At 36.7% G+C, this 18,079-nt stretch overlaps 1 protein-coding gene and 1 pseudogene across 1 annotated transcript in view; one reads left to right on the top strand and one right to left on the bottom strand.

Moving 5' to 3' along the window:
• Nucleotides 1-18,079, bottom strand: part of ANXA10 (annexin A10) — a 127,839-nt gene that overhangs the window by 25,711 nt on the left and 84,049 nt on the right. The window contains exons 4-5 of the mRNA XM_049630067.1: nucleotides 2,882-2,995; nucleotides 803-893 (exon numbers count right to left, since the gene is read on the bottom strand). Coding sequence (XP_049486024.1) covers nucleotides 803-893; nucleotides 2,882-2,995 — 205 coding nt within the window. The remainder of the gene's footprint in view (nucleotides 1-802; nucleotides 894-2,881; nucleotides 2,996-18,079) is intronic.
• On the top strand, nucleotides 5,821-6,213 carry LOC125923194 (40S ribosomal protein S27-like; annotated as a pseudogene).

Genomic DNA, 18,079 nt, shown 5'->3' with positions numbered 1-18,079 from the left:
GAGCCTGGAGCCTGCTTCCGATTCTGTGTCTCCCTCCCTCTCTGCCCCTCCCCTGCGCACGTTCTGTCTTTTTCTCTCTCTCTCTCAAAAATAAATAAACATTAAAAAATTAAAAAGAATTGGACGCTTAACCAACTGAGCTACGCAAATGCCCCTCATTTTAGTATTTTAAGTGAAGGTTCTTACTTCATTCCCACTGGGAAATACCCCTTGTTTTTGTTCAAATGCAACAGAGCTGACTGTCTAGAATATTTTCTTGATATTCAATGTGAGGCAATACATGAAGCAATGCAATTTAAAGCATTAGATCTTTTTAAAAAAATAATTAGCTTATCTGCTCTTAAAATGTGTAGAAATTTGATTTTGTGATAGATCACAGTGATGATGAGATTTATGCAAAGTGAACTAGTTACCCATATTTGTAGAATTTGCTAAGTGCTCATTGAACTTAGCCTTATTTCGTCTATATACCTGGTCTCTTCAGGGTAAGCAATAAAATGCTCCTGAACCACAGTGCTGGCATTTACCTGTATTAATGTAAACACTCACCTCATAGAAACTTGTAATTCTTTTCCTGGAAACTTTGCTTAACTTGATTGTGCAGAGAATTGTTTCATTTTTGGTAATATAATCATCAGTTTTACTCAGTGAGTTGATTGGTCTTGAGTGAGTGATATATCAAATTTAAGAGTGTCTTACAAAAAAACTTTAAAACACATAAACTGAAATATTTTGTGTGTTATTTGAAAAATATGAAGTTTACGTGTGTGTAAAATATATGCACATATGTATATTTCCTTACGCAAATAGTAGGCTTCTCGCATCTGGAAAATTTCTCCGTTTGTTCTTGAAGCTAAAATATCAATGAGGCAATTCTCTTCAGTGCCTGCTCCCTGTCATACAGAGAAAGAGAGAAATATAAAGGCATTTGTATTGGGAATAATAGTGCATCTTATGTATAATAAAGATTTACAACATTCCTGATATTCTGAGAGATGGCAGAGAGGAAAGAAAGGATGTTTGGGATAAAGATAGGTCCTATTCAGTTCTGGCTCTGCTATTCACTAGCTGCTTGACCCTGAGGAGATATTATTATCTGAAATCCTATTCCTTCATTTAGAATAAAACAACATGGGACTTTCTAAATAATGTGGAAAAAGATGTTTGAACAAGGCTCATGGCACTGATATTTTTGCTGCTAGAATATCATTCTTTGGAGAGCTGAAATTAGAACCTGGGTCTCCTAGTTTCCTAAAGATGCTTCAGGGACCACTCCCTGCCTCTCCCTAAATGTGAAATTTTGTACTATTGGTCTAAACATTAGGCTGGGTGCTTTTTATGGTCTCTTACAGCTATATGGACAGATTTTTTTTCTCTGATTTTTCTCTGTTGTCATAAAAACAACACATATTCCAGAAAATGTTAGAAATCCTTACCATTCCATGTAATATTGATAAAATGTAACAGTTTATCTAAACAGTAACATATGACTTCCTTCTTATAGTTGTGGTCACATCATTTTGCAAGAGGTAGGAATTGCCATATGCAACTTCAAAAAAGCGATTAGTTGAAATTCATATGAATTTTATACAATGTCTATTCTCATCTGCAAATATGATGGCCAAAATCCAAGTTCCCTTAATTTTTCCCCTTTCCTGTCTCCTGTCACACATTGTTTGCAGACTGCATAATCTGGTCATTGGCAGGAATCGTATTGGAATGACTGCAATGGTTCTGCAGGTGTTTAATATCAGCAGTTGGAAGATGTTAAAAAGCCTTTTGTACCCAATCCCTAGCCAACAAAGTCTCTATCAAATCTGTAGTCAATTTATTTCACGGAAATGACTTTTCTGTAAAGAATTATTATAATTCTTCAGAAGTAAAAGTTTTATACTTTAAATTAAGAAAAAATTTAATATTTATTTATTTATTTTTGGAAGACAGAGAGACAGAGTGGGGGAGAGGCAGAGAGAGGGAGACAGAATCTGAAGCAGGCTCCAGGCTCTGAGCTGGTCAGCACAGGGCCCCGTGTGGGGCTTGAACCCACCAAGTGCGGGATCATGACCTGGGCTAAGTCAGACGCTCAACTGACTGAGCCACCCAGGTGCCCCAAAAAGTTTTATACTTTTGAGCAATAGTTTTTGGAAAGGAGTAACTTGAGGTTACAAAAATAAACAAAGATATCATCTATATTTTGTCTCTGACTCAGTATCCCACTTTTACTTAGTCCAATGTTTACAAATAGTTTGAAGAGGTTCACATGTTTTATAACATTTTTGCTTAATATATGAATGTGTACTAGGGAGAGATAAATATGGACAGCCCTGGAGGCTTATTTTGTTTTTTTGGGTTTTTTTCGTTGTTCAGCATAGAGCTGGGTCAGTGAATCTGAGTTTGTGCAGCAAAAGAATAGGCTGATCCAAGCTCCTGGGCTCTAGAAGCCCTCTCTTCCTAACAGGGTCACTTCACCTGAGCACAGCATCGTCACTGTTTTATTTATTTATTTATTTATTTATTTATTTACTTACTTACTTATTTTTTAACGTATATTTATTTTTGAGAGACACAGACACAGTGCAAGCTGGGGAGGGACAGACACACAGGGAAAGAGGGAGACACAGAATCCGAAGCAGGTTCCAGGCTCTGAGCCGTCCGCACAGTGCCGGTTGCGGGACTCGAACTCGCGAACTCAGAGATCATGACCTGAGCCGAAGTCCAGCCACTTAACTAAGCCACCCAGGCGCCCCTCACTGTTTTGTTTTTGCTCAGATATTCTCTCCCCCACCCCTGATCACATACAGGAACATCACAGGGCAGTTCCCTCTCTACTGAAATATTGCCCTGCACTTGTTACAGGTATATTTTTGTATCAGAATAGTACCTTCATGGCATGCCAGAGTTCATGAGCATCATAAGAAGGTGGCGGGTACATGAGGCCAACCATGACATCTTTGAAGTGATCTGAAAGTTTCTCCTTCAGGTCACCAATTAGGTCCTATGGGTGGAAAAGTAAATACTTTTATTATATCAGGTACTAACTTTACAAGAGAAATGGGATAATTGCAGAAAGTCTACTAAGATGTCCTTTCCTATGTCATTTCACATAGTAAGAAGCCTGGTTTTGCATTACAGGAGTGGATGGACTTGATGGGTTTGAAAGTGTCTTACGTAATCATATCTCTGCATGAGAGGTCATATACATGGACATTCTAGTCATGTAAATACAAAATGATCATCTTTCCCTAATCCCAGCCCCAACTTCTGTGTTGATCTCATTATGAAAATAAGTAAAATTTGAAACTAAAAACATTATAGTTGAGAGTTCTTAGTTTTCTTATATGGAATTAATGAAACATTAGTCCTTAAATAAAATATACATTTTATTTTATCATTGAAGCAGTATCTATTAGCAGGAGTTCATGGTTATACTATTGCCAAAAAGCTGTGTAAATGAATTGAGTAATCGAAGAACTTTCATCAAATAGCCATGGTAATACATTTGTTTAAAATATTGAAAGTTAAACACTTCAGGAGAAAAACAAGCATGCTGAATTTTAGTTCTTGGAATACAGATTATAGAAGTATAAAATTGATCATTTTAATTTTCACTTTTATTTTATTAGTGTAGACTGGCTATTTAAAAATGTGAATGTTAAATGCATTTTTTGTAGAGTTACACACATATCTGAAAGATGTTTAAAACTTAACATTTCTTGCTAAAATATATAGAGTATATTCAGTTGTACTTTAAAAATATGCAATATTTTAGTTTTGAGGTGATTCAATAATAGATTCAAGCAAAAGCTGCCAATAAGACATAATAAGCTTTGTTACAATAAAAACAAAATAGTCATAATTTTCATTTTATTTAGTATAATCTGACAACATCATTCCTAGATTGTGGATTTTCTTATTTAGCAAATAAAGCATTTATCCATAAGTTGGTAACCAGTAATGCAGAGAATCTATTGAATTTTTGCTAGGGTCAATGCAATTCATTTAATGAGCAATTAATAAATGCCCAGAGTTGTGTCAGATGCTTGGAGTATATACAAGAAGCATAAGATCTCCCCTTCCGTGAAACTTATATTCAATTTAATTCCCTCATTATGCACCAGTGACTATTTCTAATTTCTTTACCAAATAGTTGTTAAGGTGATGTGAGCCAAGCTTTCTTCTAGGTATTGGGGCTATATCAAAGAATAGAATATATATAAACATATGAGCTTGTGAAACTTATATTCTTATGCACACAAGAGCTCAATAAATTTTTTTGAGTGAAAGATTGCAGTTATTCAATACTGTTTGATTTAATACCATTTCCCAGACATAGTGGTAGGTGCTGGAGAATTGCAACACAGTCTCTGTTTTCAAGGAGATTGATATTCCACAAACCCAGAGGTAACATAAGTAAAAATGTGAGCTAATACATTTTCTAAGGCTTTCAATATCATTTTTCACATTATAAGATACTAAAGCAGTAGTACAAAACAATTAGATGAATTCAGGTAAGAGATCAGAATGGATTTATAGGATTACAGAACCAAGTTACGTTTAGACAAGGAAGGACATGTAGCACTGTGACAGGAGATGGAGAAGCCATTTGTAAGGTTAACTTTATGTGTCACCTTGGTTGGCCCACAGTGCCCAGATTTTAGGTCGTACATTATTCTAGAGGTTTTGTGTGAACATATCTGGTAGATGAGTAAAGCATTAGTCTCCAAAATATGGGTGGCCCTCATCCAGTTAGTTAAAGGCTTTAATAGAAAAAGGCTAACATTCCCCAAAGAAGGGAGAATTCTGCCTGCAGACTGCCTTTGAAATTGAACTGCCAACTCTTCCCTGAGTCCCCAGCTTGGTGGCCTACCGGACAGATTTTGAGCTTGCCAGTCACCACAATCATGTAAGCTAATTCCTTAAAAAAAATCTCTCTTTAGATTGACAGAGATTACCTTGCTCTCTTTGAACAGTTTTCCATTACTGTTACAAGAAATATTGAGCTCCATGACATTGCTATAAGGTCCTACATGATTTGGACAGTGAGAGAGTGAGTGTGGGAGAGGGACTGAGGGACAGAGAGATACACTTTTTCTTTCTTTCTTTCTTTCTTTCTTTCTTTCTTTCTTTCTTTCTTTGATAGGTGGGAGGAGGAAGTGTGGATCCTGATGGAGGGGCGGGCCCAGGATGCGCTGGGATTTGCTGAGTGTCAGGGGTGGCTGGGAGAATGGCAGAGAGAGGCCTGCGGCGCTATGGCCATACCACTCTTCCCAGAGAGAGAGCCCCATCCCGGGAGCTCAGAGTTCTAAAAGAGCCAAGAGCCAATCGGAGATTCCTGAGAGGATAAACACCTGGTGCCCCAGGTGTGGCAGATGCTCTTCCCAGACTTGTCCAGTAGGGAGTCTTACTAATGCCACCTATCAAGCAGGTATGTGCATATATGCATATGCTGTTGGTTCTGTTTCTCTCCAGAACCCTGACTAATCCACATTCAGGAAGGTAAGTCAGTCAGTAAAAGAAAAATGCAGAGCCTGCAGGGGAAATCCTTGTACCTGTATATCGGTGTTTTCCTATGGGGCGTGAATAAGTCAATCTGTAGAGACTGAAAGATCCACTTGAGGAGAAGATGGGTATTAAACTAGACTTTATAGCACAGAATTACGTGATAACTGGATCTTGGCTCCTGTGGGAACTCAGGAACCATGGAAGCTTTTGGTGACAAAGGAACTCTAAACCTGTGTCCCATTAATGCAACAAATAATTATGGCTTCTTAAAATGAAGATTTTTTTTTTCTCAATGTGCATCATCAAGAGATACAAATCTTGATTAAAATATTAGCTATTTTAGCCTTTCCGGCGGTGACGACCTGCCCACGAGAACATGCCCCTTGCGAAGGACCTCCTGCACCCGTCCCCGGAAGAGGAGAAGAAAACACAAGAAGAAGCACCTGGTGCAGAGCCCCAACTCCTACTTCATGGACGCGAAGTGCCCAGGGTGCTACAAAATCACCACCGTGTTCAGCCACACGCAGACGGTGGTGCTATGTGTGGACTGCTCCACCGTCCTGTGCCAGCCGACAGGAGGAAAAGCAAGGCTCATAGAAGGATGCTCCTTCAGATTGAAGCAGCACTAAATGCACCCTGAGTCAACATGAGTGGGGAACTATCCCAATAAACAGATTTTGGATTAAAAAAAACTAGCTATCTAAACTTTAATTTCAACCCCTTACAAATTTAAAATGTAGTATATTTTATATAAAGAGGCCTGTGCCCTTAAAATTATTTCCATAAATAATTTCCCATCATTTTGTTATTTTAAAAATCTAGGATACAATACTTCTTTTCTTAATGGTCTCTTCCAGATTAAAAAAAAATCTTTTAAAAAAGGAATCAAATATTCATGTAGGGGATCTATGAGAGTCTGCAACAGATCGAATAACTTTTTTTATTTAAAAATTACTAAGTAATTTTAATCACTCTTCCTCTTCCTCACCTTCAAGTCAAGTCTACCTTGCACAAGTGTTTTAAGGGTGAAGTCAAGTAGGAGTGGGACTAGGGTCTGGACAAGCTACATTCAAACTTCAACTTTGCCCTTAAGATCATGCTTTCTGTCCTAGACATGGAAATAGAGAGTTTAACTCCCTGACTATACTGTCCTGGCCAGGCTTTCTTTGCTTTCTCAATCCTCTGCCTGTTCGCCCTCTCCCATGCCCACCTGTAGCTCCTTCCCAGTAATCAAGTCCTGGCTAGTTGGACTAGCACATGATTGAGATGTTTCCTTCAATGTGGCTTGTGATGTACCTCTTCAAGAATTTGTTCTCTCATTACAACACAATTAACTTCAAAACTAACAATAAAAATGTATCTAGAGAATCTGAAATATTTGGAAATTAAAAAATATACTTCGACACGATGTAAGGATCAAATAATACATCACAAGGAAGTTAGAAAATACTTTCAATTTGATGAAGGTGAAAATGCAACATGTTATAATTTGTGGAATGCAGCTAAGATAGTGTTTGACAGTAAATTTCTAGCTTTAAACATTTACATTAGAAGAAAAACATATGAAATGAATGATCCAAGATTCCACATCAAAAAAACAAAAACTAGAAAGGGTAAATTAAATTCAGAATAAGAACAAAGAAAATAATAACAGGATCAGAACCCAATAAAACAAAAAATTGCTAAATACTAGAAACTGTTAATAAAATCAAAATCTGATTCTCTAAAAAGATCAGTAATGCTAATAAAATTTTAATTGGGCTGATTAAGAAAAGAGAGGGGTGCCTGGATAGCTCAGTTGATTAAGTGTTTGACTTTGTCTCAGGTCATGATCTCACGGTTCTTGAGTTCGAGCCCCATGTTGGGCTCTGTGCTGACAGCTCAGAGTCTGGAGCCTGCTTTGCCTTCTGTGTCTCCTCTCTCGCTACCCCTCCCCTGCTCATGCTCTGTCTCTCTCTCTTTCTCACACACATACACACAAAAATAAACATTAAAACTTGTTTTAAAAAGAGAAAAAAGAAAATACAAAATATCAATATTGGGAATGTAAGAGTGGCTTGTTTTTGTTTTTTTTTAAACTTTTTTTAACGTTTATTTATTTTTGAGACAGAGAGAGAGAGCATGAACAGGGGAGGGTCAGAGAAAGAGGGAGACACAGAATCTGAAACAGGCTCCAGGCTCTGAGCTGTCAGCACAGAGCCCGACGCAGGGCTTGAACTCACGGACCGCGAGATCATGACCTGAGCCAAAGTCGGACACTTAACTGACTGAGCCACCCAGGCGCCCCTGTAAGAGTGGCTTGTACAAATACTACAGACAAAGGAAAAAAAGAGAAATATTATGAACAATTTAATAACATTAAATTGTATTAATTAATTTATTTGTCTTCGGGAATAGTAATTAGTGATTCATCACTTACATACAACATCCGTGCTCATCCTAACATCCTCCTTAATGTCCCTTGTTCATTTAGTCGATCCCTCCATCCAACACCCCTTCAGTAACCCTCAGGTTATTCTCTGTATTTAAGAGTCTCTTATGGTTCATCTACCTTTCTGTTTTTATCTTATTTTTGCTTCTCTTCTCCTATGTTCATCTGTTTGGCTTCTTAAATTCCACATAAGAATGAAATCATGTGATATCTGTCTTTCTCTGACTTATTTCGCTTAGCGTAATATACTCTAGTTCCATCCATGTTGTTGCAAATGGCAGGATTTCATTCTTTTTGATTGCTGAGTAATATTCCATTGTATATATATACCACATCTTCTTTTTCCACTCATCAGTAGATGGACATTTGAATGCCACTAAATTTTAAAACTAGTTGTAATGTGCCAATTTCTTGAAATATACAAATTATCAAAGAAAACTCAAGCAGAACTTTGTACTCAATCTGAATTTCTTTATATTAATTAAAGAAATTAAGTTCATAATTAATCCCACGTTGCCAATCTTTAGACCCCGGTGCAATCACTAATAAAATCCATCAGACATTTAAGGTAGAAATCAAATCAACTCTACACAAAATCTTGTAGCAATGATAGATGAAAGATGACTTCTCAATTTATTTTATGTGGCCAGTATTGCTCTAATCCCGAAATCCAAAAACTTCACATGCAAAGAAAATTGCATGTTGATATCCCTTATGAACACAGATGCAAAAAAAAAATGTGGTATATCCAAATTTTATAAATTAAATCCATCAGTATGTATAATATGTCAAAGGAATGATATGTAATGACCAAGTAGGATTTGTCCAAGGAATGCAAGCTCAGTTTACACTTGAAAATCAATAAATACAATTCCTCATTTTAGCAGTATAAGGAGAAAAGCTGCATGATGGTATCAATGGGTGTAGCAAAGGCATTTGAAAAAGGTTAACACATAAACATAAGAGAAACTCTTAGGGAAGAATGAATAGAGGGGATTTTAAATTGATAGAGGGCATTTATAAAAATGAGATGATGCCTAGTAATGAAAAATGAATGCTCATATCCTAGGACTGAGAACAAGGCAAAGATACCTGCTCTTACTACGTGTATGTTATGCAAGAGGTATATACCTAAAAAGAAAAGCTAAAACTCTAATGCTTGTAGGAGAAAGCATAGGAACAAATCTTTGAGTCGGTGTAGCAAGGAATTCTTGGACAGTACATAAAAGTAACAACCCATAAATGAAAACAAAACAAAACAAAACATGATAAATTTGACTTTGTCAAAATAAAAACTTCAATTCTTCTAAGAAGATCACAGGTGTCACTCACATATTTGACAAAAGACTTGTGCCCAGCAGGTATAAAAATTTCTTAAAACTCAATAATAAGAAGACAATCTGATAAAAATACTCACAAGGGATTTGGACTGATACTTAACCAAAAAAAAAATAAACAATTGGGGAATAAACCCATAAAATGATGCTTAACATTAGTCATTAGACTAATAGGAATTAAAGCCACAATGAGATAACACTACACGTTCTCTTCAGTGGCTAATATTACAAAGACTGATGATATCAGGTATTAGCAAGGATGTGGATCATTTGGAACTATCATATTAATACTGGTAGGAGTATACCACTTTAGAACTCTTGTAATTTCTAATAAATATAAACTGCATGAAATCCACTCGAAGCATTAACAAATAAATTTAAAGTTTATGAGTTCAGAACATGAATGTTTATGGCAGCTTTATTCATGACAACCCCAATTGGAAATCACCCAAATGTCCTTCAACAGGTGAATGGATAAACAAATATTGGCATATACATATGTGGAATAATACTCAGCAATAAAAAGGAAATGAACCAAGAGTCTTACAACATCTATGGATGTTAAGAACTATGTGCTGAGAAAATGAATCTGGACACAAAAGAGCACATATTACATGATCCTACTTATAAAAGTTCTAGAAAGACAAAGTTAATCTACAAATACAAGAAAAGAGAAGAAATCAGAAGAGATCACAGCTGGTGCTGTGAGCAAGAAGTTAGCAGAAGATGGCCTGCAAAGCGGGGGAAACAAAATTTTGGGGTGTGAGACATGCTCTATATTTTGATAGTGCTTGTGGGGACGTGAGTGAGAACTCATCAAAGTGTACTGAAATGAGTATTTTATATAACTTGTGCCTCAATATTGTGGATTTTAAATTTTATCTTAACATGTTATTTTGGCATCTACAAAAAGAATGTTTTCTAAAGCTCCCATTTATTTAACTCTTTCAAATACATCCTCTAATCTATTTGTGTGTCATACTAGTTAATACCCAGTTTCAAATTGTCATCTTATTTAATAGTTTTTAGCATTGTTTTCCACACTAGAATTATACACCCATCATTAATGCTGGTGCCATAAAACAATGATTCTTTAACTGGGCTGGGGTTGGGGGCCATATGAGAATCCTAGGTGAGAGGAAGAGTTTGAAAAGCTCTTTGGATGAGTAATGTAACAACCTGCCTGAAGGTAGGATGCTTGTTCTTTTATTCCAACTGAACATTACTGAAATGGAGAAAAACAGGACATAATGCAGTTAACTCTAGCTCTCAACAAACATTGAACTGATTTGAAATCTCAATGTTTTAAAAGACACTTTGGATGTCAGTTATTCCAGTATGCCTTCTAGTTCAGAGAGAAAAGGTCCTAAGAATGGAGATTTAAACAGAGGAGTGTGGTGATTGTATTAACCACTAAGATTTAATGTTTACTCTCTGTCAGACAGGATTCTGAGTATTAGAATAATTGTAATAACTCATTGCAACAACCCTATGAAATAGGAAGTATAAACATCCCATGATATAGGTGAGAAAATCATGGCACATAGAGCTTAAGTAGCAAGTTTCACGTAGCTAAACAAGTAAGTGATGGAGCCAGGATTTGATATCAGCCATTCTGGCCTTCTTGTCTCCTTTTCCATGTTATGTAGGCCATAGAAAGCCACTAGTGATATATCAGCAAGGTGATGAACATATCATATAGGTGGTAAATGTAGTATTTATGAACTTTTAAATGTAGCGGCAGTGCATTGAAGGTTTAAATGCAAACGGGTCAATGTAATATACTTTTATTGTGAGAAGATATTGGTACTTGGCAGTTGATGGAAAGGTAGAAACATTAGCATTATCTCTTTTATGAGCCTTTCTATAACTCTAAGTGAAGCTGATTATTTCTTTGCCAAAACTTCTCTAGCTTTTCATTTATTATACCAGATTTTCATGACTATATTATATGCATTCATTTCTCACCAAAGTCTGTCAGGACATGGACTTTCACATAAATTTTACTAAATTCATTTATCTATCTCTATATCTATCTATCTATCTCACAGTACTGAGTATATGATGTTCAGAGTATATGGTATATATAATTTATAAACGAATATATAAACAAGTGCAAGAATAAATGAATGAATGCTCATTCATTTAGAGAAGACCCTATCCTACTGATTATTTGTAAAGGATAAAGTCAATGTTCAAGCTGATAATCACTTGGGTATTGCAGGCAAGTACTTTATTTAATCTTTAGTTACATTTCTTTGATCACCATCCTTCCCAAATATTTATAACAACATCTTCGGTTACTTTACATATTATGCCATCCTATGGTAATACTGAACCCAGATGTACGCATTCCACTGCAAACTGAGATTAGTAGGGCCACTAGATGGCGCTGGCATATCTTTGTTGCGTAACTCAGGTGTGCATACAAGCGAGCACGTGCGTGACATGGCTATCGAAACGGATTGTATAAAAGATGTCAATGAAATTATATAATTTCAGTGAAAGAAACAGTATCAGACATCATATAATGCCATTAGAGTCTACCAGCTCTGGAGGTAAAGTATTTAGGTTTGAATCCTGGCTGTGGAAAGTAGCAGCTGTGAGATCGCAAGTAGGTTACTTAACGTCATTGTGTCTGCTTCCCTATATGTAAAGTGAAAATAACAGCATCTACTCACGGGTAGATCCAAGTATAAAAATATTTAACTCAAGTGAAATCCTTAAATTTTTTTCTGGCACGTATTAGGTACTGAAAAAAATGTCTTTTCTTCAAAAATTATTAAATAATTTGCTGCGGATCAAAATGGCTAATACCAGACTGTCTCCCACTCTTTCCTCTTCCTTTCTTTGTGTCTCTCTCTTTCCACATCAGATTTTATCTGTTATATTGTATTTCCCACAACTTTTAATAATATCCAATTGTCAGTAAATTCTATTGTCTCGAAATGGAGGATTTCTTACCACCCCTCACTGCTACAGACCTCATCCAGACCACAATCCCCACTGCCCTGTGTTAATGTAATAACCTCCAAATGAGTTTCCCTTCTGTCTTTGCCCCTGACAGTCTCCCCTCAACACACAGGACAGTGTGATCCTGTAAAAATACAAATCAGATCAGTCACTCCTCTGCTGGAAATGCCCTTTCCCACTCTATACTCCAGGATAAACTACAACTGCTTTTGTGTAGTTGATCTCAGATTAATAACAGATCTATTTCCGCCTCAGGGCCTTTGCTTTTGCCCTTCACTCTTCCTTGAATGTTCTTTCATGTGGCTCACCCTTCCCTGACTTCTTAATGAAGCTTGCCTTTGTCACACTGTTTTAAATTAAACCTGGTTTCCCCAGCACTTGCTATATTTCTTACCAGGCTTTCGTTTTTTTTTTGTTTTTTTTGTTTTTTCCATAGCACTGTTACTTTCTAACATGACACATTTTACTACCCTTTTTTTTTTTTTTTTTTTTTAAATCTGTCTCACCCAGGTAGAATATAAGCTCCATTATGGCAGGGCTTTTGGTCTTTTTTATTCATGGCTACTTCACCAGCCCCTAAGAATGTGCCTGCTACAGACTAAGAACTTACACAAATTGTTATAAAATGGATAAATGAATGAGGACCACTTATAATTCAAGAATTATTTGTTTGGAGTCATTCTTGGCCATTCAAAGATGAACAAGCCAAAGTCCCTCTCCTCAAGCAGTTTTATTTAGTGGAGGGGCAGAAACACAGAAATTACAATTACTTTGCTATGCAAAATGTGCTAAGTGCTATCGTAGTAGAAATTGTATGATATCATCAGGACATCTGGAAGGAGAGATTACTTTCCGTGGGGAAAATAAATATTGAATAATATGTTTAAATAGTTAAACTTTGCGTGTTCAAAGAGGAGCCTTCAAATAGGTGCTCTAATTAAAGCCTTAAATTCTGGCTTGGAGTTATATAAATAACTTTGTGGATGCAACCTTTGGAGTGTTACTTTCCTCAGCCTGACTGCCTCTGCTTTCGTGTTTGCCAAAGATTTGCCCTAAAGGGACTCTGTGGGAATCACAGCTTGGCCTTGCATTAAGCTAATGACTACTTGCTTTTCAAATTGAGCTGTTCTGTGCTACTGATGAAACTGTAGATTACCCATGGTGCAGCTCTTCTGACCACTCCATTTAAACTAGAAGTGAAATGGCAGTTTCCTCTTCCTTGTTCTTCACGCCTTTACATAATTATGTGTAATCAGGGGCAAGAAGTAGACAGATGACTAACATTTTGCTTGTCTGAATATGCTCAGGGGAACACTTTTATATGCTTTTAACTTATATGCCTTTTACTCTTATCGTAAAAAAGGATACTTGCTCTTTAAACACTCAGTGATGTAAGCCTATATAAAGTGTGCCCAATATTCAATTCTACCTACCCCAATATTCATTGTGTAAATATTCACATGGTTTTATATTATATTATAAAAACATTTATGCAAGCTGCATCATCCTAATAGTAAGTGAATATTCTTTTATAGATGTTTTCATAGTTACTTAATGATTCAATTTTCATTGGAAATTTGAGCTAATTTTTATCTGTTAATGATGATAATGCTTTGGTCTTCTGGAGAAACATAGTATATTAAAGCTAAAACCCTCCCCTCTAAATACCACAATAAAAAAATAACACACACTGTTTTAAGTATGCTTGATTTCAGAATAAAGAAACCCCTGGGTGTAAAATCCAGGGGATAAAATGAAAACCAGAGGATAAGCAAATCAGCTGACCCTTGGAGATGATTTTGCAGGTGACTTGGGAGAATAGAGATTGTTTTTGAGAACTATTTGTTTTGGATTTCAGTGCTCAGTGTGGAACATTATATGAGGACAGGAGAGCATTTATGGGGCCAGTGTAATACAAGGAACTAAGTAAGTCTGAAACCTCTATGAGGTTGGGAACCTCAAAGGATTATACCTTCAGTTAAACTATGAACTAGGAAAAAAAAAAACCAGCACTCAACATTGGAAGATGAGCAGAAAGCTCACCTTTCATTGTCTGGGTTAAGAAGAAGGATATTTTCCTTGAGAATCCAAAATAATAGAGCTGTGTCTCCCTTGGGCATGACTTTTAAATTTATTCTACTGTACCCGATGGGCTGAGAACTCCATGAAGAGAAATCATCATGAAAGTTGATCCAGGGCTGGTGATTCTCCTGGGACGCCAGGAAGAAGCAAATGCCAGACAAATCTAGAGAGATTCTCTGACTCTTCAGGGGGGAGAAAAAAAAAAAACCTCACTGCAAAAGATGAGCATCACTTTAAAAGTTCTCACAACAAAAATATCTGGTATGTACTTAGAAGCAATTTTCCAGGAGGACAGACAGTGGACTCTACAAATGGCAGAATTAAAACCCTGTCAATTTGAGACGATTGATAACAATCAGAAAGAACACTATGAAAAAAAATCACACTAAAAAATGGCAAATAAAATTCTAGAAATGAAAAGCTTTTAGAATTTAAAAACACAATATATATGAGGAGTATCTAATAAACAACTGACCTGGAATTAATGAATTGGAAAAATCTAAAAAATTCCACAGAGACAGGCAATAAGTAGATGATATGAATACAAAGTTAAGAGACTTGGAAGACTGAATGGCAAGAACAAGCTTTTGTTTAATAGGATTTATAGCAGGAGAGAATGTGGACAATACCAGGGAGACACTACTTAAAATATCATATAATATGTGAATCTTCAGTTATTTAGATAAAACCTATTTACTAATACCGTGAAACTGCAAAATATTAGGATTTTTAAAAAATTGTTAAAGCAAACAGAGAATTAAAGGTAATCTATAAAGGAAAACTCTTAATGAGAGAATGGATTTCTCAAAAGTTATCAGTGAAGGCTAGGAAAAAATTTAAAATTATATCTACAAAGACCAAAGAAAAAGTGACTAGCATTCAGCCTAGAATTCTATAGCTATCTAAGTTAATATTCAACCATGAAGAAAAAAATAAATAAAGCTCTTCCTAAGGAAAAGAACTGAAATAATTTAATAATTATTTATGATTTCTAGAAAAAAAAAAACTGCTAAAAAGTGTCCTTTGGAAAAATGACATTGAGGCCAGAAACATGGAGTTAGGTATTAGAAGAAAAATGAAAAAAGAAATAAAAAATTGTGAATATAACTGAAGAAGCATTAACTCGTCAAAAGCATAATGATGATTAATTTGGGGGAGTATAAAGCAAGGTGGAATAAAAATACTCAACAATAATTCCCTGAAAAATTCCCCTAGCTCTTATGTTAATGACAGGCAAAGACTTAAGAGTTGTTACCATGAAGAATCCATTCTTCATGTACTACAGAATCCATTTCAAAGATGGACTCATTAAAAACCATTTCAAAGATTAGCCAACTCCAAACCAGTCAGAAGGACCAAATTCTGTGCCTGCGGCCAGAAAGAAATGTGGCTCTGGCTACTGAGTCCAGAGCGCACAAAGTTGAAACATGGTTTCAGCAGTGATGAATTCCCCACCTGATGTAAAGCTTGTGTAGGCCAAAAACATTGAAGTTCCTTTGATCAAGGTGGACACAGGTGACATACCGAAAATGAATACCTCACTTATTGTTGCAGATCTTTATCCCCTCATGTGCCTTGTCTTTCCTTCCCTTCTACCGTAGCTTCTGTTACTTTCAGGAGAGTAATAATTAGGAGTGGGACCAAGGTCTTCCTGTCCCACTGTGGACTAAAGGGTTCATGACTGTCTGAGTATGTTGGGGGACTTTGGGGAATGGAAGGACTGGACTGAACTTTTTATGAGTTTGTTGGCTATAGCTGCCAAGGTAACCATTCTATGTGGACCCATTGGTTGAATTTGGGTCTCCTCCAAATTCAGTTGATGGGTGTGGGCAAGGTTTGCAGTGGAAAAAGGGAAACTAAAACAACTTATTATTGAGGTCCTTTGGGCTAATGTCACTGTACCGTAATCTATTGTTGAATATGGCTGGAATTTATGTTTATTTGTTTCTCTTGGGAATGCTGATAAGTACCAAAGAGAATGCTCTTGATAAGAAATGAGCCACATATAGTGCTCTACCTATAGCAAATATGGGGAAGGTCTTATAACCCCAATAATTCCTATCTGCTACACAACTCTGTGACAGATGGTCTGCCGATGGGAACCTCTGGCAAGAAAAGGCAGCATCCCAGAGGTGCCTCTTGGCATTTTAAACTTGTCACCTTCTTCATACAACTTCTGGGTATCACTTTTAGAAAGCAGCAGTTGTTGCTTGCTGACTTGCTACTGGATTCTTGTAGAAATTGAATGCCTGATGTATGGAGGCTTGTGACTTTTGTGCCTGATAGTCTCATTTTGATGGGTCAACTGGGACTCAATGACTAGCAAAGTGGGAAGAAATCAGCAAGTCTCATCGAACGGAAATGGCATACTGAAGAAAACAGCCCGCCTGGCTCCAGGAGCATCATGAGTTTACATGAAAAAATGGCAGCTATTCCTTTGGGGAAACTTTAACCCTACTCTGCTGCTTGAAACAAGATGCTGAATCAATGCGGACTTCAATCAGTTGCCCTAAGTGTCCTGACCTGGTTTATTGATGGTTCAGCAATAGCTGTGCAGAACCAAAAATGGACAATTTGTGTTCCATGGGCAGAAATCAAGAAGATTTTTTTCATAGTTCTGACCAGTATCATTTGTGATAAACATTTTATCTTTTTACTCACTCTTGGGCTGTTAGGCCTATCTCTTTGGTTTAACACTTGGGAAAGTACAGATCCCACATGAAAAAGCCTCAAAGGTTTCTTTGTGGCTGTAGTCTGTCAAAATAAACTGTGGTTGCTGGTAGGAACTTTTGTGTCACTTGCATAGATTTGCACACTAAGGGCTTTTTCCTTGATGAGACCAACTAGAATCCAGCTACTAATCAAGCCTGTGTTGCCCAGATTATGCTGTTCCTACCTGGATCCATCATCATACTGGACATGACAATACATATACCATCTAAAGCAGGCATATAGTATTTTGTGTATCTGACACCAAAGTTACCATTGCTTGCCACTGTTGTGAGTCTAGTCAAACTTGATTTGCCTTATTCATTGTGAAGGAAACTATCATTCACAGGGCTTGGCTGATGTATTTCTTCTGACTTGGTCCCCTCTTGAGGTTATTAGAAGTCCTTTTATCTATTGTCACTTTTTCAAGTGATAGCGCTGCTGTCCCTGTTCAATCAGCTGACTCTGGACACAATTATGGTCCTTGAAACTAATCTGTGTCATGTGTTTGACTTTCCAGACTACCTGGTCTAACCATGGTATAGTTTTTATTACAAAAGCCACTCAACAGTAGACTGATAATCAAGGTATTTGATGGATCTTCCATAGTCTCCACCATCCATAGGCTTCTGGTATTGGTGATAACTGATTGATTCAATGAGATTTCTGAGTCTGTTTTCCTTACCTCTTTCTGATGTACATAGTTTAGTAAGGCAGTTGGTCACTGAATACAGTTTTCCCTCCTGAATAATAATCATAATGAAATGGGGGGAGAGGGTTATTGGGATGTTATGATATCATGATCTATCTATCTATCTATCTATCTATCATCTATCATCTATCTTACGTCCCCCATTCCTGGCACAGAGCTCCTAAAACATTGTAATTTCCTGATTGGAGTGAGAGGAGCATCTTTTGTTATTCATAGTAACCCCTTTTCAACCATAATTGAGTTTATGCTAATGAGATGATCTTAGAAGAATGGGGCTAGTTGCCAGAGGAACCAACCATGTGATTATTGGGTTGTAACCCTCAGCCCTACTCC

This window comes from Panthera uncia, chromosome B1 (assembly GCF_023721935.1).
Source record: "Panthera uncia isolate 11264 chromosome B1, Puncia_PCG_1.0, whole genome shotgun sequence".
NCBI lineage: Eukaryota > Metazoa > Chordata > Mammalia > Carnivora > Felidae > Panthera > Panthera uncia.
This window is presented reverse-complemented; position numbering and strand designations above follow the sequence as displayed.